This window comes from Streptopelia decaocto (genome assembly GCF_964273445.1).
Source record: "Streptopelia decaocto genome assembly, chromosome: 6".
NCBI lineage: Eukaryota > Metazoa > Chordata > Aves > Columbiformes > Columbidae > Streptopelia > Streptopelia decaocto.
This window is the reverse complement of record NC_138660.1, coordinates 24,469,122-24,492,453: the sequence shown is the minus strand read 5'-3', so window position 1 is coordinate 24,492,453 and position 23,332 is coordinate 24,469,122. Positions and strand designations below refer to the sequence as shown.

General features: G+C 38.2%; 1 protein-coding gene across 11 annotated transcripts in view; it reads left to right on the top strand.

Annotated features, from left to right (window-relative positions):
• The window catches only part of GIGYF2 (GRB10 interacting GYF protein 2), a 76,673-nt gene that overhangs the window by 2,777 nt on the left and 50,564 nt on the right, over positions 1-23,332 (top strand). For all 11 annotated transcript variants that reach the window (XM_082057163.1, XM_082057171.1, XM_082057173.1 and 8 more), the window contains 4 exons: positions 9,669-9,748; positions 12,310-12,439; positions 14,677-14,772; positions 19,453-19,561. In XM_082057163.1, coding sequence (XP_081913289.1) covers positions 9,708-9,748; positions 12,310-12,439; positions 14,677-14,772; positions 19,453-19,561 — 376 coding nt within the window. In that variant the 5' untranslated portion in view covers positions 9,669-9,707. The remainder of the gene's footprint in view (positions 1-9,668; positions 9,749-12,309; positions 12,440-14,676; positions 14,773-19,452; positions 19,562-23,332) is intronic.

Sequence of the window (23,332 nt, the reverse complement as noted above, 5' to 3'; positions counted from 1 at the left end):
TTTGGTAAGGAGAAACTCTTCACTTTGTTACTGAATGGGCATTTGTGTTGAAAGGGACTTTTTTGTGTGTGTGTACTTTTCTCATCAGTTTATTTTAATTCATTGAGTGAAGTTTGAAAACCTAGGTGTGTGAAGTGCTGCCGAGGGGATGCTGTTTGCTTTTTATGGGAAGTAAGTCAGTTTTCATCACAGATTAGCCTTTCCTGAATGTTTTTAGTTGTACATATGGTCTGGCTTGAAAATTGTCAGAACTGAGACAACTTAGCAAGTTTGCTCAAGGTGTACATAAGCTATGGATGGAACTAAGAAGAAATTAAGTGCTTTAAATTAAAAGGTCTATACAACATTGGCCCTCTTGTGGTAGTGTATATGTATAACCGTGTAGTTCATCACAGTGATGTTTATTACCATTATTTTTTCATCTTTAGTTCAGATGGTAGCAAAGGATTATAGAAGACCAAGGTCTTTGCATTGCTTAGTTAGTAGCTGAGATTGCCACAGTGTGTTGATTACAAAATGTGTCAACTTCTCTTTTTTGCAGAGGGAGGGCTGTCAGTCCTTCTCTCTAAGGATGGTTGAACGTGCCTTGAATATAGAAACTGTAGCGATGGCTTGATGTCTGTGTGGGAAATGGGGCTGCCATTGAAATTTTTATGTCCCTCTGTGTTGTGGTGGTTTTTTTCTTTATGCAAAGGATGCACAGAATTGCTTTGATGCATCTGAGATTTTTGGGAAGCATTAAACAAAAGTTTGTATTTTCAGGACTGAGCCTCTCCAGTAATCCTTAAAGTTTGTAACATATAGGAGCTGGATTTCTAGACCTGAGGACTGTGGAGAAACGTAGAAGGGATACCAGGACCTCTGTAGAGTAGTAGTAGTCTGTAGGTCAATGAGAAAATTTGGACATTTAGAAAATTTGTCTTAAAATACTACCTTGTTGACAATACCTTTTGGATCACTTGCTATTTTTTGATCCCATCAGCTAATTGTTAAACCCATGCATTATGATTTTCAATTTTTTTGGCCATATGATTAAAAAAAAAAATCTCATCAAATAAGAGAGAGTGCTTACTTGATGCCTTCAACAGTGGCTCTTGAATATGTAAGTTGTCATTATAAACAGATAAATGGGTTTACATTTAGCATGTTAGGAAAATAAACTGGTTAGAAAAGTATTTTGTTATGTTGAATAGCTTTTATTTCAGTACAAGTATGTATGATGCATTGCACTTTGTGAAGGTAATGTTTGTTACTGGCTGTTGGGTCCTTTTTATTCAGTAGAGAAATACTGGTTTCAAGTTGTGGTTACTGTGAACTAGTTGCCCCCCCTCGCCCTGACCTGTCACTGACAACAAATTTAAATACTTCACATTCTGTTAATAGTATTTTCTGGTAAAGATACTGGTTTGTGTGACAGGGAGATTCAGAGGCCACAGATGTCCATGTGTAGATCAGATTGGGTAAAAGCAGATTTGTGGTCTGTGTGGCAGTGTGCCAGTTCAGATTGGAAGAAACAGAAGGAAAAAGTGCATTTTGTGCTTTGTGATGATTACTTTGGGTGAAGTTTTATGTTGATGCATAGCTGAATGTACGTAACTCCAAACTTAGAATGTCATGCGGGAAGGAGCTGGTATGACTGGCAGGTAGTGGATGTATAAACTGATTTTTCTTGAGCAAATTTTGGTAGAAAATGGGGATGATTTAGGTTGGTAGAGGACTGGCCTTTGGTGGTCATCTGCTCCAGCCTCTGGCTCAAAGCAGGGCTGACGTCAGTGTTTGACTGAAGAATGTCTGTGATAGAAAGTGAGTGACGCTGATCATGGAAGTAGCATATGGCAAGGTTTGTAAGTAAAAGCATTTAATAACACAGTTTAATAAATCGGAGGCCCAGTTAAACCGCCATTAAAACCAGTAGAAGCTTTTACATTGGGCTTAGTTAATGCTGAATCATCTGTATATGTAATTTTCTCTATTTATGGTATACAAGGCTTTAAGAGTACTAAGGCAGGATCAGGATAACATCACAAGTCAGTTCACAAAGATATGGTTCTTAGAGCAAAACAAGTGAATAGCTTTAGCAATATTATCATAAAGTGACAAGCTATTTAAAAATGTTGTCATTCATACGTAGTAACAAGTTACCTCTGGCTTCCTGGCTGATCCATATATGCAATCTGATACACATATTCTTTCTGTTATGACTTTTTGTTAGACTTTCTCACTGTTGAATATTTGTTTCCTGAAGTGTAGAACATCTCAGAACCGCGTGAGCAGGAAACCTTAAGAGATGGGAGGAGAGAATTTCTACAAAGCCCAAAGATTATGCTTATGTAAATGACATTTAAAAACAAAACAACCCCACAACAACCCTGATCTGTTAATTCAGTGAATGTTTTCAGTGAATGTGGTCTGAAGCTTTGTTCTGCCACTTTGAATATACTGTACAATGTGTGTGGTTAGTGAGAGAGGTGCTGCTGTGTGGTTTTGATTGCATTCACATAGTCCGGCTACTGGCCTTGTTGAGGAGCAAGGAGCCAGATTCAGCATCCTGATCTGTAGCATCTTGTGGAATGGCACAGAGTAAATATTTACCTACCAGCAGATTTTCAGTGTACGAGGTAGAGAGAGAGATGTGGAAGTGATTTTTTTCAGCTGGAAAACAAGAGTTCTGGCAGGATTTTTAGGACAGGATTTGGAATGAGAAGTGGTTTGTGTTCCAGCCAGTGGCAGGGCCAAGGGTGTGGTCCCCTGACTCTGCTTGGAGCTTAATCGCTGGTGTCTGCCTTTGGCTGCAAGTCTCGCAATAAAGGTGGAGGTCACACTGCTTTCTGGCTGAGAAACTGGGTAAAAGCTTTCACGTTTGTTCCTGTTCAGGCGAAAGAAGAAGTGGATAGCTCTCCAACCACCACGCTTACAATAGTAGGTAGGAAAGGAGGAAAGTATCTGGAATTGTGATATTTAACGTTCCTTTATTTCCCTTGGATTTTGTTAGCTCTGCAGGTGTCCTTAGTCTCTCCTGTCATCCTCTTGCAGAACTTCAGTGCCTACTTTCTTGTGTTTATCGCTCTTTACTGTGGTGTAACATGTTGCAAACTGCAGTACCCCACGAAGCTTTAGCTGGATCTTTCTGAAGTGAGCAGAGAGCCGCTGGTTTGGACCTGCCATTTGAGATTGTCATGGACAATTTTTGACCAGAAGCTGCTGAGATATTGAAACAGTTCTGCAATGATTTGAGACAGGAAGATTTAAGAATGTAACTGTAATAATAGCGGGATATTTTCTGGAGAAGTGGATGGTTTAGACATTGTTCCTCTAGAAAAAACTTCCTCTTGGCATGTGGGTAGATAGGCCTTGAAAAATTCACCACCTGTGTCAGGATAAAGGCTTAGTAACCTAGAAGGGACTACTGTGACTCCTCTTACATCTTGTGTAATGTGAGTAATGGTTTTTTTTTTTCTGATTAATTTTCTGTTTAAGCTAGAAAGTACTTTTAAGAAAAATCATTCAGTGTTAACCTGAAAACAACTTACTGTTATCTCTGAATGTCTTGTTTCAGTCCCCTGATTGAATAAACATGGGTCTTTAGCCTTTTTTAACTGCATGATCATTTAGAGACTGAGCAAGACACTTAAACTTTTCCCAAATCTCAATAAATAGAGCTTTGGTGTGTGTTTTTCCCTGCTGTTTAAGCATATCTGTCATGTTCTCTCAATTTTTGAGCACCTGTTTTATCAGCTTTCTTGCCTTACGGACAACAGAACAGGATACAGTATCTCTGCAGTGATAAACTCCACTCTGTATTTACTCTATATTTCATTATTTCTGGATTCAGTGTTTTCTGTTAGCTTTTCTAGTCAATGGTGTATCATATCTTCCTTTTCAGCTGATTAGTGTAATAAATCTCAGATGGGTTTCAGGACTGTGTTTTTCCAGTATAGTCTTGCCTTTGTTGTGTATCACCTATGTTTTCTGCTTGTGAGTCTTTTGATTGAATGCTTGATCTTATTAAATGCAACCTGTTATACTGGACCAAGTAATTGAATAACTCATAATTGTATTATTTAAGAAGTGTCATTTCCATTATTCACCATATCCATGTTTGTCATACTTGGGTTTTGGAAGTTATGTGGTCCCATGTTACAGATTCTGTAGAATTGGAGGATAGCTTCTTACCTTCTGCTCTGTTCTGAGAATATTTTGCCTTCTGAGATAGGTTGTTGTAGATGATTTGGAAGAGAAGGTTAAAAGAAAAGAAGAGGTTATGGTGATTTGAAACTTTTCATGTGGTTCTGAATGATTTTGTCCTTTTTAGCATTCTACCTAACTGAAATGTCCTGCAGAAGGTAAAATTTATTTCACCTGCTTTCTTGAGCAATGAAATTTCTGTTCTTACAGAAGTATATTTTGATTGAATGTTTTCCATAAATCCATGTTGGCTGGCCTTAATTATGTCAGTGTCCTTTAATCAGTGTTGTCTGCTTCAGCCAGTGATTAATATCAAACAGACTGGTAGTGTGGCCACCTGAGTCATCCTGTTTACCACTGTACTTAAAAGGTAGCTTGCATACAGTTCTGGATCTTCTTTAATATTTCAAGAATTAGAGAAAATCACCATTAATTATTCAGTCAACCTGTTAATTTTTTTAAAAACACATTTCCTGGCACTGAAATTAGCTAGCTCTAGAAGCTGCCTGTGGAATGTTTTCTTGCTGGTGGAAGGTGAAGTTTTCTCAATGTGATGTTGCTGTTGCATGGTGGAGCACTGCTGTTAAGTTCCAAGTTTATTTAAGGAGAATCCAGTTTCTTGCATGTCAGTCTGCTTGCCTTAGATCACAGTATCACAGTATGTTTGGGATTGGAAGGGACCTCAAAAGATCATCTAGTCCAATCCCCCTGCTGGAGCAGGAACACCTAGGTGAGGTCGCACAGGAACATGTCCAGGCGGGTTTTGAATGTCTCCAGAGAAGGAGACTCCACAACTTCCCTGGGCAGCCTGTTCCAGATTTCCATTGTGTTCTTTGTTTTGCAAAATTTTCAGCTAATTTTTAGGTTACAAAGGCTGTTGCAGACCTACAGTAGCAACAGAACTACCTTGAAAGGAAAAGATGCTTTTCTTCCTAAATGTCTCTGATCAAACAGTAGAGCATTTCAAAATAAAATAGGTGTGTATAGGAAGTATCAGTGGCACAAATTTTTTTCCAAGGTTTAGGTTTCCAAAGTTAATGAAAAGACTAAGCAATCAGCAGCCCCAAAGCTATAAATTGCAGTTACAGTCCAAATCTTACTTTTTTTTTTTTTTTTTTTTTTTGTCTGTAGGAAAGATTAGGTGGGCAGACCTGCATGTATCATTACCTAGACTCAACTTGGGATGATAAGAATCACTTTATCCAAAACAGCAGAACATCTTGGTGAGACAGACTGCCACGTGTTACGAGCCGACAGAATTTTGTAATGGAAATGTAGGAATTTAACATTGCGTGAAATTTAAGTGTTTGTGAGTGAGGGACAAACCTTAAAATGGCATTTTCCTGTGAATCCTGACATTGAGCAAAGTATGGAAAACATAGCAGTTTAGATCTTTTGAAGTCTCTGAAAAACAGCCTTTTGTCTAGGTATCCGTTAGATACTGCACATTTTAAAAGACCAGAGCTTATGGCCAAAATGTGTCACAGTAAACACAGGCCTCCCTTAGTTTCTTTTTTCAACTGAAATGTCTTCCTGTGCTTTTTAAAACATAAATCTAGCCAGTAGAATCAAGTTCTGACTTGTGTCAGAAGCAGATGTTTCTGACGGCTTTAATAGATTTGTCAGGTAATAAATATCAAGCTTGAAAAATAATTTAAAAAGCACAAGCTTGGTAAAACAACTTTTGTACCTAAAGCAAACCAATGAAATGAGTTGAGTGTTGCTGATAGCAACTTCTGTGCCTATAATATTACCTGTTAATTGTGAGTGAAAGCCACTTAAAGGCTTAATGTTATTGGATTACATTTTGTGTCTGTTCAGAGGATGGACTTCTGACTTCCAGAGTACTAAGCTGCTGACAAAATAGAAGGGATGTTTTTTCCGTTGCCAGTCCACGGGCTGATGGTGCGGTTGAGGTGATTTCTTCTCTTTTCAGTACCGCATGCTGGTAGCAGGTTGGTGGCTGTGGTACCACCACAGGAGAACGGGATATCAGTTGCAGATTATGAAGCAATTTCATTTTTCCCCAACTATTCAGGAAAACTGCAACTGTTTCTAGGGTTGTGCTGGCACCTTGCTCAAGGATGACCTGATTTTAAGTAAAACCTTGGAGAAAAGGTTCCCCTTTGGAGCAGTGGTAGGAGGACCTCAGGTAGTGTTCTTGCCCAAGCACTGGTGCTAACTGGATATAATCCAAATTTGGCCTTGGCTTCTTGCTTCAACTTGAGGTTGTCCCTGTGTGCTCATAGCCCATATAAAATCTGTGGCTATGCAGATTGCTCAATCAATAGCCATTAATTTGTAGAAAATCTTGATTTACAAAACTCTAGCAGTTCAGAAAGGGGCTTTTCCCTCATCAAATTGTATCATGGAGGAAATGTGGTAGGTGTATATTATTTTGTGATTTGCCCACCTCGATAAGGAGGCAGCATAGATAAGATGACCAAAACTAACATTTTAATTATTAATATTGAAGTTTAGAGCCTAAGGAAGCTATCGAGACAATAAAGATCTGATAAATTCATGTCTTGGCCAAAGTAGTTCAATTCGACCTGATTATTTATTTGCTTTGCTTAATTCTGCCCCGCTTTGTCTTGCTCCACCCTGACTCTTTCCTCTCACAATGTGTAGTCCATCCCAACTTGCCTTTCCAGTTAGTACAGCTTCTCCTTTATGCCCATGTTTGCTGCCTGTGTTGTGCAGGCCCTGTCAGTGGCTCCGCTCTGGTTTCCATGCTCTCGCCTGTTGGCTGCTGTTTTGTGAACCAGCAGAAGCAGAGTACGGTTTTTGCTTTTCCTGCCTTGACTGCTCTGATGTGGTTAAGTGTGTTCTTGCACACTTGCTACCTTAGCTTTCTTGAGTCTCTTTTTTCCTGTTCTGCTGCACCTTTTCTCCCAAATCCTTACCTGTTTCCAGAGTGTCTTTTTTCCAAGGTTTTTTCTTCTGAGCACTGCTTTGCCTGGAACTTCTGTTTCATGTATATCTTATTTCTGGGTAGTATTGCCTATTAAATTCACCTGTTAGACCTACTCAAACCATCTGCAGATCTGTTTTTTATTCTGGGGTTTCTCCTGTTCAGCTTCAATTTCATGCATTTACAGGTTTTTCACTTTAAAAATTCACGCAGTCGGAACTTCCAGGAAGGAGGTGATTTACCTGACTGCAATGCAGATGAGGAAGCCAGCAAATAATTCCCAAAACAAAGTGTGGCCAAAATGAGGGTCTAGGAAAGCTGTTTTGCATCTCAAATGGGATGAGATTAGTGTCAGATACAGGGATAAAGTGCTGAAGTGCTTAGGAGTCTTGTAGAGAACTGTGACAGTATCCTCACTTTTTGGGAAGGAAACCCAGAGGCTGATGAGAGTGGGGCCTGGTGGATCAAAACCTAGTGAGCTGCTTGATCCTAACTGTTTCTTAGTGCTTTTTTCTTGTGTCTGATGCTTTTCAGCTGTGTTTTCACTGCAGTTTAATGTTCAGTGTCAGCCTTTTTGGTATTACTGATACTAAGCTAGCTTTGATGTTAGGAGCTGAAGATCCCAGGTTCCCTGGTGATCTCCATGGGTTGATCTGAAAGCTGAACCCCCCCTACATCCCCCAGCAGAAGGATTACAGGCGGTGCAGAGAGTGAAGGGACAGCCATCCAGTTAAGGCTGCTAGGAATTAGAGGCTTCTCTCTGCCAAAGTGTGCATGGTTGTTTGCTTCAGTTGCCCCACAATCTTTTCATGTGGCTGCTTCATGTCGTCTTTAGGTATGTAACCTTGTATTTTGGTTTGCAGAATGATGAATGGATATACCTCGAATGCTCTAATGAGCTGTCAGCTGCTTCAAAAAGGCAACCCAAATCAGACCAAAATCATCTTGGACCAAGCCTGTGAGAATAGCTGGATATTTTTGTATTAGCTTCTGGTGCACTTAGTGGGGATAATCCCATTTCATTACATAGGGTTATTGTGAACATAAAAATCAGTATTTATACATAAATTTTATTGTATATGGGGAAAAAAGCTAAGATGGCATGTAGTGAGCATATGCGAGCCAAATTTTAGTTGGTAGGTTTAGGATTCAGGGAGTTTTACAACTGTTTGTAATCTTCTGCCCAAGAGATTTGGTTAAAATCTGCTCAGGCAGTTTTAGTGTGGGTATCCTTGGCATTTTCTAACTTTGAGGTGGCGAGTGGTGGTGGTGGCTGTTGTTGGGTTTTATTGTTTTGCTTTTTAATACAGTTACTTCATTAGTGTATGTATGTGTGTATATATATGTGTGTCCTTCGGTTTTGTCTTTTTCTTCACTAACTATTGGCCTTTCCGCTTCTGTCTCCCAATGTTTTGTTTTTCTTTTCCATCACCTTTTCATGCAAAGTACAGACAAATTTAGGAAGCTCACTATGTAGTCCTTGGGTCTTTTAAGGAACATAGTTCTCATATGGCAAAGCTCCCTCTGTGTCAACTCTCTTTATGGGTTCTTGAGGTCTAATCAAACAGTTTCTGTAGGTAATGCTTCAAATCCTTTTTTTTTTTTTTTTTTTGTTTGGGCTTTAGCTACGATGTAAAAACAGCAACAAAAAAAAAAAAAACAAATCTGAAGAAGAAATGTCTTTGGTGGATTTCGCCGCTGCTGGAAGGGAAAGAGGAGCTGTACTTTCTTACTGCAAAAAGCACTTTTCCAGAACTGCCGTGGCTGGACTTGTCTCTGATAGAAAAAACTTCATCTTCCTTTAGTCTTGTTCCTTCCTTCCAGTATGGCTTCATCTGCTGTTGTCTGTACACTCTTGATATAGGCACTTGACCTGACCTTCCCTAGTGTCTGCAGGACCTTGGCTAATAGGAATGAAAATAGCTGAAGTCTCAAGTTGTGTACTTTTTTGCTGAATAAAACAAAGAATGAGAGGAATACTGTCATCTGCCTGCAGATTTAGGAGGATGTTGCAGCATTGGATGTAGTCAGTCTTATTTTTGCAAGAATGAGGAGTGGAAATTTCTTGAATACTCTACCACTCAACTTGCAAATCTTTCTTGCTGTAATTTTAGTGTGTGTGTGTTGTTTTTTGTTTTTTTTTTTTTTTAAATCCTCTTGTAATTGTCAGGAAGCTGCAATTCTGTTAATTAAGCATTACTGTTCTAACAGAAGAGGATTATGCATCAAATTCTCTATGTTTGGTTGGCTTGTGGTAATTACTGGTTTGAGAAGGGACTGTTTGTACAGATTGTTTCTTCAGACATCCTGATCCAGTGTCCTGTTTGAGCTGTTAAAAGAGGAATTTAGGGAAGAGATCTTGATGCAGTTACTTCTATATTAGTAAACTCATCTGTGCTAGAGAGCTGAAATGGATTCCTTTAAAAAAAAAATATATATATATATATAATTTGTGTAATTAATTTTTTTCAGTTCTTTGCATGACCAGGTATGCTTTTCTATTTTGAATAAATTTATGAAGGTGTGTATTAATCCAGTTGTTTTCATAGCAAACATTTTTATTTTTCAGGTTCACACTTTTTAAAAAAGAGGAATAGAACAGGAAAAAATGGCAGCAGAAACTCAGACACTTAACTTCGGGCCTGAATGGTGAGTTTTCTGTGTTTTGTGAGGCTCCAGAACCTTGTCTAAAAACTAAAAAAAAGAATTATGAATTTCTGTCCTTTGGGACTGAATTGATTATAAGACTGAATGGGGTATAATGTCTTTGTTGTGCCATACTGCTCCACCTCAGTCCCTGGCCTGTGACGGAAAGCAATATTAAAAAATTAGTCTTTGCTTTGTAAATTGGCATTTTGTGTGAAATAAGTTTGGGTTTATGTTATGGTAATGCATAACGTTCACATTGCTATCAAGTATCTGAGGGAGGAAAAATGTTTATGATCTGGGAGGTATACACAAGTGAAGACAACCTCTTTTCTTGCTTGGTCTTTCCATGTAATACATATTAGTAAGGAAACTCTTATATTCTCCTTACTGGATATAACTCTATATCTAAGCAAGCTTTCTTTTTCCAGTACTACCAAAAAAATATCTGTATGGAATATCCTAAAAGTTTGTGTTTTCGTCTCACAGTCTTCTGCATGTATGCATGGGAAAGTGTCAAGAAAAATGAGCTATTGTGTTAAAGGGAATCCATGATATTGTATAATCTTGTGTCAGCTGTTGGTTGTCAAGCTTGTCTGACAGGCAGCGTCCTGGGTTTTGCTGAAGAATATTTGCGCAGGTGTGACTATTGTTGAGTATTTTTTGTAATTTCTTGTTGAAGTATTGGTGACTGTGCAGTTGCAACCTAGAGTTCTGGCTGGTGTGGTTTCTGAAGAGAGATGTGATCCTTAAGTGCACAAATGGGAGTGTAGAATGGTTATAAGAAATATAATTGCTGCATAATATGTGGTAAGACTGTTACTGGAATAACATACTCAGTTTTGCTGACATGTTTTTATGCACAGTGTATGAAAATTGGAGAGTATTCAACAAAGAAAGAAGACATGAATTTGTGGCCTGGAAAATAATGAGAGAGCTCAGTGTATTTTATTCGATTGAAAGAGGGTTAAAGAATGACTTTATCAGCATCTATAAATACACCCACCAGGCATATATCTTATGCTGGAGTGCTCTTCAGTGTGAGAGACAGACACTATTAGATTCATTGATGGATGGGAGCCAAAGTTCTATTAAAAAAAAGAGAAGGGGGAAGGTAACGCATATTTTAACAGTAACTTGATTGCTGCGTCATGGTGAGGGGATTTCAGTCTCCATTTAGTTTAAAAACCAGATTAGATTATGGATGCAAGTATAATATTTGGTGAGTTACTAGATTTTTACAGGAATAATGGAATAAAATTCTAAGATCTATAATTATTCTTTTGGGTTGCAGTATAGTCATGTCTGTCATGTCTGCTATTGTATCACTTAATAGTGAAACTCTCGGCCACGTTTGATCTGGATTGGAGTTGAACATTGCACTGAGCTGTCTAATCCTTTGAATAATGCCTCCCCAGGCATTTTTTGTTTGGAAGTGGTATGTAAAGAAACTGCCACTGGGTGGCACCAAACTAAAAAAATAAGACAAATATTTGACTTGCAAATTACTTTTTCCTCTCTGTTTAAAGAAAAATAAGCCAAATCAAAGCATGCTTCAATAATTAAGTGAAAGGTAGCCTCTGAATCAATGTTTTCATTTAGATCACCTTCCTTTCCAAGGATTTTTGGATTGTTAAGAAAAGTTTTCATTGTTTTACTTGTTTTAAGATGCACATCAAGGAGAGTGTAGGAAGATGGTCTGTGGTTTTGTTTCTTGACACACATCCTTTTGTAAAACGTTCTTCAAACTTAAATACAGGATATTTGGGTAGCTGAGGAAATAATTGTGTAGAATGAGACTAATCCACCTGCAGAGTGGGAGTAACATCCTACAACTGTAAGATATGCAACAAGCTGAGTAGCTTACCTGTGTGGGATGGCACCAAACTCAATAGCGTATTTGTCTCTGTTCTAAAGTGTGGCTATATTTTGTACATCTTTATTGAGGCACTAAGCTAAACGATGTACGCGCTTTCTGTAAAATGCCATTACTTTTAAGTCCTGGAAGAGGAATTTGGAATAGAGTAGAATTCCAGAGACACAGGAGGAAACCTCATTGCAAAATTTACTCTTCTATACTGTTTGTTAAACTTTGCCAAACATCTGAATAAACTTTTTTCCCCTGGAAAAATGTTTGCTGCACTGCCCCTACTCTTGGGAGACTTTTTGTTGCCAAAAAGAAGCTATTGTCATTAATATCTATGGAAGATTTACAACTGAATTTTGTGTAGCCGGTGTAAATAGCTTAGTCAAGGCTTTAGGGGTGTAGCCAGCTTGCTATATAGTCAAAATAACAGTTCTTCAAGAGATGAGTTGAATTCCTTGATGTGCTTGTAATATTTTTTCCTTCTGTCTCCTGGCTGTGGAAAAAATGAGGGAAGCTCTTTCACTCCTCTTGTTGAAGCACCAAGCTTTAGAGTTTTGAAGTTTATCTGTTAATGTCTTTATTTTCAGTACTGGATTTACTTGATTTGTATCAAATGTGAATGTGCAGAGGGATGATAGCATAGGTGAAGGTATGTTCTCCTCAATTCACTTTTAATTGCTTTTCTGCTTTATTTCAGGCTGCGAGCTTTGTCTAGTGGCGGGAGCGTGACATCCCCTCCTCTGTCTCCGGCTTTGCCAAAGTACAAACTAGCAGACTATCGCTATGGGAGAGAAGAAATGTTGGCACTTTTTCTAAAGGATAATAAGGTGAGCAGGAAGAGGAAGAAGGCCTGATGTGTGTATTCCTAATGACAGTCTTGTGATGAGGAATAGCTATTTGTATTTAGTGATTATGGACAAAGAAATTGCGTATCCCTTGGCAAAGAACTGAAATGGGGTGGGGGGGTGTGTGGTGTATGTACTTATTTGCTCCCACTTTTATTGCATTCATTATGTGTGATTCTTTTTGCTGCTTTAAGGGGAACTTCCTGTACCCCTGAGAACAAAAAACCTGATTGCCATATTCAGTCCCACTGCCACATACGACTGAGGGTTAAAGGCTCCTTGCAGCTGTGCAGATTTGTTTGCCTCAGTTGGATTTGATTTAATATAGTGTAAAATATTTGATTCAGCTTGAAAGTTGGGCAATAAATCATATTAGCATATCATCTAAAAAAGGCAAGAGCTCTTCGTTTATCCTGACTTAAGGCAGTTTAGTTTAGCAGGTTACCAGCCCAATGAGAACAGTTTACTTCTCTGAGACTCAGGACACAAATACAATCTAGCACATGTAATAAAACAGAGCAGTGTAGAAAGTCAAGAACTTCCCTCTGGCTTAATTTCAAATGAAGTTACTCAGTGATACAAAAAAAAATCACATTTTGGAGAGCCTTTTGGGTAAATGATTCATACATTCTGCATTTGTAAACATCAGATTTTTCTGTAGATGTTGACAAAGGTTGGTTTATTTTTGCAGCAGGCACATAGTGACTTGGAAGTCCGAATCCCTCTGAGAGCCTTACCCTCGAGTCAGGGAAGAAATCATGTCTGGTTGTGCCTCTAGCCTTTTGTGTACATGTGCACATGTACCTTCATGTTCTTCCCTTGCCATGACTGTGCTGACATTTCTGTATGGTGCTGGGAGCCCTGCATTGCATATGCACAGATTCAAGGGTGTTGAAAGTCAAAGAATTTTTTTTTTCTAAAGCTATTAAGTGTGTTATAGCTTAAAGCCACACTTTAATATGCAGAATTATCTTGTTCTATTTTGAGAAGCTGTGGTTTAAACCTTGATATCATGCTTGACTAAGCCTGTCAGGGGTCATTGTTTTTTACAATTTGTGGATGTTTTATCAGATGATACTAAGATCTCTACAGTTGTGACTGGTTCACAACAACCTGTTAATACCCTTTATTACAGGAAGCTCTCTGATGGTTATGAATGGTCCAAAAGAATACTTTCTCCCTGTACATTTGCCAGAAGGACATTATTATTAGAGCGTGTCTTGCTTTTGATATACACGTGTTTCCATGGTGTTGAGTAATTCTAGTTATTGAGACTGAGAGGATGCCTGACACTGTAGACAACTGCTAGGTGTCAATGTTTTTAACCTGTATCTTTTACCCTAGTCCTTTTTCACTGTGTCATCTTCAATCCTTGCTGACTGAAGATCAGGCAAACTTGTGTCTCTTAGTTAAAAGATACTCTGAAGGCAGGAAGAGTTCTGCTAGCAAATGGGAAAAAGAAAAAGCTTTGCCTTGCTTCAACTAAAATTGGGAGAAGTCTTTGTCTCTAGTATTGTGAACTAGATATTTTTGAAACAGTTCTTTGTTGACATAATTAGAGCTCACTTGGCTGTAATTGCAGCCTCTTGTCCACATGCTCAAGGTCACATCTGCTGATGGAGCTTCCATCTGATGATGGACTGATTAAAAATAAGTGTGAAAATTTACTTTGATTTAAATCATCAGTATTCTCTACTTTAAAAATCCATACCTATAGTTTCATTTTCCTCTTGTTTTGTTGTAGTCTCTGTGTTAGTTGTTAATTCGAAGTGCTGACTTTAAATCAAGTAAAACCTCTGTCCTATACATACTAGCTTTGTTAATACATAAATAATCCGGCTATAAAAATACATCAGAGTTAAAGCAATACTTTTTTTAAATTTAGCAGATGAAATTTCCCTTGGTTCAGATTGGAGCTTGTAGTGGTGTGGCAGTTTGAGTTCTAATGTGTATCATACTGATACTTATAGAGGTGTGGGTGGTGGATGCTTTGTCTAAGAATTTTTTTTTTTTTGTGGGGTGTAAATTTGCAGTGGAGTTACACTAAATAAACATTAAATAAATACACGCTAAATAAATGTTATTGTAAGTACTGGTGTACTGGGTAGATGGAGACAGAGTTGGCAGGATAAAAATTTCTTTGTAAACCAAAGTATGTGGCACCATCCCTGAAATGGAAATACTTGGGTATATTTGTATGCTGTTTTCCATCCATACAGATACCTTCAGACCTTCTGGATAAGGAGTTTCTGCCTATTTTACAAGAGGAGCCCCTGCCACCACTGGCACTTGTACCTTTTACAGAAGAAGAACAGGTTTGTATCCTTTTTAAAACCAACCAAACAAAAAAACCCACAAAACTCTTTAGATTGTTATTAGTGTAAAGGCCAAATAAAGAACACTCCTCCATTAAAAAAACAAGAACAAACAAAAAAACCCAAACATAAATAAAATTTGAGATTAGTAGATTTCAGGAAAGGAAATTATGAAAGCACTCTGTGTTAGCCTAAATTTTAAATTCTATTCATGCTCAATTTTTACCTTAAATTTGAAAAGTATTTTTCATATGATATTCTGTTGATGGCAGACAGTCAACTTATTCAATCTGGGGTCATCTTCTGGGCAATATTACCTGTTTCTTAAGTACACAGCATTTTCAGATCAGTGAAACTTTTCGTACAGTTTCTGCACCACCTTCTCTGTAGTAGAAGTATCTAAGTTTTGTAACTTCAGTTTTGTGGTCTTTGGAGAAGTGTTGAACTGTTAACATTTCTTAGGAATGTGCAATGCTCTTAATTAGTTTGTATGTAACCAGTTGCTTGACTATTTCCTTGTTTGATCTCTATGTAATTAATTGGTGAATAAGAGTGTGAACAGGTAGTCCACAAAGATTCCATTTCAAGGGTGACTGAGCTGGGTAGTTTGAAAGCTCTTGGTTTAAATTCAATTCCTAGCAGAGACAGCTGTCCACCTTCCTCTGGACAGATGCCTCTGACTTTTGACTCTGCATTGATTCCCTCTTTATGGCTGTCAGAACTTCTGATTTTGCAGTTGTTCTCCGTTTTGTCATGTTTCTAAGCGCTTTTCTTCAGAATACTGATTTCCCCCCCCCCCCCCCCCCTTGTTTCTTTGCTAAGAGAAAGTAGACTATTTTTACTGAGTTGAGTGTAATTGGATTTTTTGCGGGGGGTGGAAGTTTTAGTATTAGTTTCTTAAGATTTCAGAGCATCTTCCTTCCTTTGCTCCATGGTATTGTATTCTTGAATTTTTCATAATATTTTTGTGCCTGGGTATTCTAGCATACCCTATTCACCTTTTCTGGAATTCCTTCCTTTCCAGAGTTGATTCATCTCTCTTGTATCTTTTTAGGATTCTGTCCTTTGACATAAGATGCCAGTTGTTTAGCTTTTAACCAGCAGTTGTGTTTGAGTTCACGTGAATGTGCTGTAGGCATTTCATGTTATAGTTAGTCCTAAAAGACAACTGAGATCGAGAAAATGCTTTTATGGGAAATCTTAGCCCAGGCCTCATCCTCCAGTGAGAGCAGGAGGGATTCAGGAAGGAAGCCCAGGAAATGGTCAGCCAGATGTACAGTAGCACACCAAAATATTGAACCTCAGTGTTAAGTACCTTTGGACATATTTTTTTGCTGATGCATAGTGGAGTCGTTCAGAGAGCAAACTTCCAGCTTTGTACAGTTAAAGGGGATGTTGACTTCTGGTGATTGTCGAGATGCTCTCCAAGAGGAATAATCCTATTTTAAGGCTATGATGTTGAAAATGTGCTGAGTAGCCTCTTGGTACAGATGAGATGGCAAGTGTTGCAGAGTGTCAGGGATAGGTGGTCCTCTGGTGCAGTGCCCAGTGTTTTATCAGTCTTGAAAACTTGTGAGGAGTTGGTGTGCACTCTGTCACTGTTTTTTCCTGTTCCTTTTCACCTGTAATAATACAGGAGTCTTCATGGTTGGCTTAACAGTCTTCTGCAATCGCCACAAAAAATCTTGATCTGAAAGAAGAGGTCCATATTCCCTTTTTAATAAAGTCTTTAGTGCTTTCCAGGGCCTGGAGGATATGAACAATCTGCTTTTTCTTACTCATAGAATCACAGAATTGTTTGGGTTGGAAGGGACCATAAAGATAAGCTACTTCCACCCCTCCTGCGATGAGCAGGACACCTTCCACTGGACCAGGTTGTTCAAAGCCCTGTCCAGCCTGGCCTTCAACACTTCCAGGGATGGGGCATCCATAGCCTCTCTGGGCAACCTGTTTCGGTGCCTTGCCACCCTCACAGTGAAGAATTTCTTCCTTATATCTAATATAAATCTGCCCTCTTTCAGGTTAAAGCCATTACTCTTTGCCCTTTCGCTACATGCCCTTGTAAAAAGTCCCTCTTCAGCTTCTTGTCTGAAGATTGTTTTTCTCCCTTCATGACTGATTTGAGATACCAAGGGAATGGCATTATTTAAGCTACAAGAAATTCCTGGTGTTTGTTCCCCATGACATAATAAACGTTGTTCTTTATCAAGAATCATATTCAGAAGTGATCCTGAGGTGAATATTAATGGCTTGGCTGCTAGTCATGGTGCAGGAAAACTATTTCACCTGAGGTTGGTAAGAGAGTTTAAAACACCTTTGTGCCCACTCTGTGAATACTGAAGAACTCAAGGGATGAAGGTTGGGGAGTCCTGTAGAGGACAGGCTGATCAGGACACATGTACTTTGGGGTAGTGGTCAGTTGAAGCTGAACCTGTCAGGCTTACTCTAGGCTTGGAATTAGAGTAATTCTTGCTTGCAACCTGATAGCATTGGAGTTGTATGTGCAGTATGTCCAGGAAGAACTTTTAGGTGATGTCAGCTATATTAATTTAAGCTTAAATTTTAGTGCTGTGGAATTCAACAAGCCAGATACCTATGGCTACAGTATTCCCTATTACAGGACGTGGATGTGCTTCAGGTGGAATTGCTGGTCCTTTTTATCCTTTCTATGTAGAATGCCACTTTCCTGGTAATAAGGATGCTGGGCTAACCCAGCACTCAACTGATTCCCCTTGTAGTAAGTTTTGTTAGACAAATCTGTTATGTAATGTAAGATCTATTTCCAAGCAACTGTTTTTTGAAGGAAAGGTTTCTGTGGATATCTTTTAATAGAGGTTTCCACTAATGTCCACTGGCAATGTGCAGCATATGTTTCTTACCTCCCCTCTGTCTCCCTTATTCCTGTTAGTGTTAGGAAGGAATACAGTTATTTTAATCTTACCTGCTTGTGGAGTAAGGGAGTTTCAGGCTCTTGCTGGATATCATGTAGGTTTTCTTTGTGTCCTCATTGGTTATGTTTCTGACATCTGTTTCTTGGGACATCTTCCATTTGCTGCTAAACAATTAACTCAGCCATTGTTTTGGGGCAGGTTTGCTATTTAGTGTGCATTGGCAGGGATGGACCCTGAAGTAATATATTAATCAAGAGTAGGGTTTTTTTGCTTTTGACTTCGCATTTTTGTGACTTACTGTGATCTTACCATGTGTATTGTTATCACTATGCACATTACAAGGATTGTGTCTTCACCAGAGCAAGCTCTACAGAAGGGATAGAGAATTTGTTCAGAGTTTGAGCAGACAAGTAAAAAATAAAAGGCGGAAAAGGAGGTGAGATTCTTATTGTATTTTTAAAAATAAAGCATAAAAAATTAAGGAATATCCTACAAAAGATGGTGAATCTGATCAGTAGCTTGAAGTTGTTTCTGCAGTAAAATATTTCACTGCTTCACAAAAACGCAGAAGGATCAACAGCAGGGAAGGTGGTGATTTGCTTAGAGGTTAATGGAGGTGGTTTAATTTGACTTGCTGTTGAAATGGTTGCTTTAAACTTTGAAGAGTTAGCTAGGAAAATAGAACCAGATTTAGTGGAGGTTCACCTTGCTATTTTGGCATGCAGGGCTGGATTTTTTTGTTTGTTTGTTTTTCCCCTCAAACCTACTTAGTTACCAGTTCTTTCTTGAAGGAAGATCTGCTTTGTAGGAAGAACATATCAAGCAGTTAGGCTTGTTTCTGAAATGGGTTAAAATGCCAGCAGATGTCTGTTGGCTTTGATGTTAGCCATTTAGATTTTAAATAGTGTATAATTGCTTGTCTCATTGTTCTTTGAAGACCTTCCAAGTCCTAGTAATTTAGATGAGTTCATGTAAGCAATTTACCTCTAAGTTTGTGTGGAGAAGCCTGATGTAACTAACAGCTGTTTGGATTCCTTTGCATTCTAATTATTTAAAACTTGCATTCAGAAAGCGTGTGTGAATTCAGGTTTGCTTGTTAATGGTTCTGAATGTGCTCCTGAATTTTTTGGCCCAGTTTTCCAGTTATTTGTGCTCAGAGAATGGGCCCAGAGTTGGTTATAATTATCCGTTCTCTATCAAAACAGCCTTTTCTTTAGCAATCATTTCATATTAAAATAAAGTTGGATTTTACTGGTGTTTATTGTCTTGTTAAAATGAGTGTCACTTAAATTTCAGAACTCTTAAATACACTTAGTTTTCCCAAAAACATGTTACTCCCATGATACATTCAGAGGAAAGAAAGAGACTTATTTCTAAAAAGGAGGTTGGTAAATATAATTTTATTCAAGTTCTCTTGCTTTTTACATATTCCTGCTTTGCTTAAGGAACTAAGTTTATAATTGGTATTAATGACGTTGGGTATATGTGCCAATCTCTCTTTACCAACTATATGGCTGTGTTTAAAGCTACTGATGGTTTTAATCACTTCCAAGAGCATGGAAATTTCAGGTAAGTAGCTTGGAAGTGCTGATATTGACCAAGCTCCTTTTATAGGCTGCTTCAGCTACTTGAGTCTCTAAGGAATCCTTTTCTTTTAGTGTTAGTCAGTTATGGAGAATTTGTGATGAACATAAGGAAAGCAAAGCTGGTATTAAGCTGAACTCAGAATAATGGCAAGTGTTTCTGGTTTTAATAGAATCTCACCTTGACTCTTTCTTCTTCTTGGCAGAGAAATTTCTCGATGTCTGTAAACAGTGCTGCTGTCCTGCGGTTGACGGGACGTGGAGGAGGAACGGTGGTAGGGGCTCCTCGAGGTCGAAGTTCCTCTAGAGGTCGAGGTGAGCTGTCAGTGGGATGTGCTGCAATGGATGTAGGTGATCCGGGTTAAAACTGCTGCAAGATTTTCTCTTGCCCAGTTTCTTTTCCCTTGAAGCTTTGACACCTATCCAATAAGGTGGTGTCAGAGAATTAATATTAAGTTTTGTGGTTGTTCTGCACACCTTAGTGCATGTCTGGTACTTGTGTTATGTGCTCTTGTCAGATTGGCGGGTGTGGAAAGCAAAAGGGAAAAATAGTTTTGAGGTGGAATGGGTAATTTCTTGGTTCAGAGTTGTTAGAAATAACTTTATTGGAGGTATAAAACCAATTTATAGGGGAAGGGGAGAAGAATCTATAAATGTACTTAAAACAATAAAATTGACGTACAGTGTTCTGAAAAGTCATTCGTATTTCCTAACATCCTGAGAATAACCAGGAGAAGGTTAATGGAAAGATGTAATTCAGTTTGGGAGAAATTTGAGTCTTGCCAATTTTAGTGCATCACTGTAGTTGATGTCTCATCCTGGACCACTTCAAACATTTGCAAATGCATCAAGAAAACATCCTCAAGCAGTTATCACTAGATTCAAAACAAATTGTTAAATCCAGAATTTATTTTTGCAGTTTCCTTTCAATGTGCATGCTGCCGTGAACACTATTTTGGGGGTTTTGTATGTAATGCGATGGGCTACATTTAGAATACTAGGAAGTGAATAACTTGGAAATATGATCAGGAGTAATTAATCATTTAATCTGTCTTTGCGGGTTCTTTGTGGTTTCTCTTAGGGTCCTTTCTAATTTAATTCTTAATGTCCGTAACTGGTGATATTTTCAATAACTTCTTCAGAAATCACTTCTATACATGATTAAATGCTTGACCAGAATTTTGCTCTGACTTATTTTTTTTTTCTCTTTTCCATTCTTATTCCTTAATCATGCTTTCTTCTTGGCTTACATCTTCCAGATACTTGTAGATTGTTATCTGTCCTCTTGTGGTTGCTTCCTAGCTAAGGCATATGCATTTAATCTTTTACAAGGCTATCCCCAGATTTCCCTGTCACTTCCCCTTATGTTTTTAATCTTTCTTTGCCCAAATGCTCAGGCCTTAATTTAAAAAATAAAAAGTATATGCGCATATATAGATGTGGAGTGACACTCTTACTTATATATACACCTTTTTATATTTGTTGTACATTTGAAAGCTGTTGGTTTTTTGCTGTGCGCTTTTAATGTCCATATTGCGTTACTACCATCTGTGTTTTACTTTTGCTAGGAATACACGTATTAGCTATTTTCTTTCAAATGTGTTAAGGCTTAATTCTTTGAATGAAATTAATGTTGCTTAAATGTGACAGAACATGGTTTCTAATCCAGTAGTTCTACTATTGAATCTATTTGTATGCATGGAAATTTTGTTTGACAGTAAAGTTTGATTCATTACACTTGAGTGGACAGAACTTAAAATGTATGGAGTAGTATTAAGACTGTTGGAAAGCTTCTGTGTATATTTCCATTTTTCTCATATTTCTTTTTTAAGATATATTAAGAAATATTAGCTCAAGAACTTGGTTGTAAATTCATCTTTTTCACATAATTGTTTTCATTCTCATTTGATCTTTTAATGTATGCATTGTTATATGCTGGTTAGGCTACTCTGTCATTCTTCTGCTAAGCTGTAAAAGACACATTTCTCCACCTTAACCCATTCATGTTTCATTCTTTGTACAGATTGAAATTGTAAATTACTGACGTTTCCCCCTTTCTTTGATCCTTGTTGCTGCTTATTTTTTTCCATGAGCAATTAGTCTTGGGCTTTAGACATGAGTCTTCCCAAGGTTTCTATATCTCAGCAAACAAACTAGGGCTTCTGCCAGGACAAAGTTGTGGATTTTTCATAATTATACATGTGATGTTCTTGTAACCAAGGCTTTTGTTCTAATAGTTATTTATGAAAAGCTCAGTATAGGACTGACAGCTAACTTAACAAAAGTAACACTTTACTTGCAAGGGGCAAGCTTTGAATGCAGTTCTGTTTTTTTTCAGGTTACAGTGAAAAGGACTTGGAATTTCTTCAGAGTTTGTTCACTAAGTGAACTGCTTAACTTAGCAGTTGGAAAACATTTTTCCTTATTGCTTTGCAAAATTGTCTGGGTTCAAAAGGCTGCCGATCAAATTCGGGCTTCAGTTTTACCAAAACAAGATTACTGTCTTGAAGTGACTCGCACAACAGTAACTTCAGGGAAAAATTTGCATGTAGGATTACATTTGTTAATTAAGTTCCCTCACTGAGGCACAGATGACAGAACTGTTCCAGCATTTGGGAGTGTGAGGGGCAATCTGTGGCAGATGGGCTCAGGCAAGAACGGATGAGCTGCTGGTAGAGGAAGGTTATTGTTAGAACTCTTAAATGTGACTTCCCTTATCAGTTTTTAAAACTACAGCATAACACTCAGTAAATATTTTTCTCAGTAGTCACCCAAGTCTTGCTGACAATGATTATGTTTATCTGATGTGAAAATGATGACTGTGGGGAAGTTGCTTTGATATTTTTTTTTTTTTTGTTTAAAATGTTTGTGCTGAAATACAACTTTGTGTTACTGTTAAGAGCCATTTGTAGCACGCAGCTGCCATCACTAATACTGTATGTGTCTTGTGTGGAGACATAAATCCAAAACATTTTGTTTAGTTCTGAAGTTATATTCTCTAAAGAAACCAAGTACTTGCACGTGACCTTTTTTCTAATTGACTTGTTTTCCTGGGAGCTCCCTGTGGTGTGCAGTTAAGCCCTGCGCTTTGTGCTGGCCGGATTGGAATGTCAACATTCATGAATAAGAGCCTCAGACGAGGGAAGGATTTAAATAGTCCCTGGAATGGGCTGTAAGCTTACAGACACCTTGGTTTGTAGCTATTCTCCTTTCTGGTTAAGACCCTTATGAAGGGTACTTTGCTTCCCATTAGAACCCTTTCCCCTCCCACCCTTTGTCCCTTTTGTAATCTCTCTTTGCTGCTGTTGGAAAGTGTCTCAGTGGTGTGAAAGTGGAAGGTTCTCACACGTAAACAACAGGAGTTGAACTACAGTTATCCTGCTTGTCCCACACATTGTGAAGATTGTAGATCCTAAATTCCAGTCATGCTGTAATTTCAATAATTTACTTGTATTTTTTTTCTTTTTGTAGGAGTTTTTTGTAGATTGACTGTGTGCTGCTTCTTGCCCTCTTGCTTGTGTCTTGTATTTTTTTTTTACTGAAATTCAGACTTGTCTCTTTTACAGGTTAGAGATTTTTGGCTGTTATGATGGCAAAATCCAGTGCCTTGAGGTCCTCAATCTGAGGTTTTTAAGGAATGACTGAAATAAGAATGACACAGCTGCTCCATTCAGTTCTTAAGTGAAAGGGTCTATTGCCATCTGTTGACTTTGCATTCAGTACTTTGTGCAGCATTTCCACTCTGAAAGTCTTTCTCATGTGCCAGGCATATTTTCAGAAGTGGCATTCTATTGAAAATAAGCGTGTCATTCTAGATTTATGAACCACAAAAAAAGCCAAGAAGTGCAGAAACAGAATGGTGAACACTGTGTGTGCATGTGCAGTTTTATCCGCTCTGCAAGGATTTTCACGTGTTCTGTTATCACTATTTAGCTGTGTCCCAGTGTTCACTTTGCAGTGAGTAACTGACTTTGTACATCACCATTTTCCTTAACTAACTGCTTCTGTAGCTTGGCAGGATCTGTTTTAATGCAGTGTGCTTCTCATGCAGTGCTCTCATTGGTTTTTCCTGGAGTTGCACGTGTA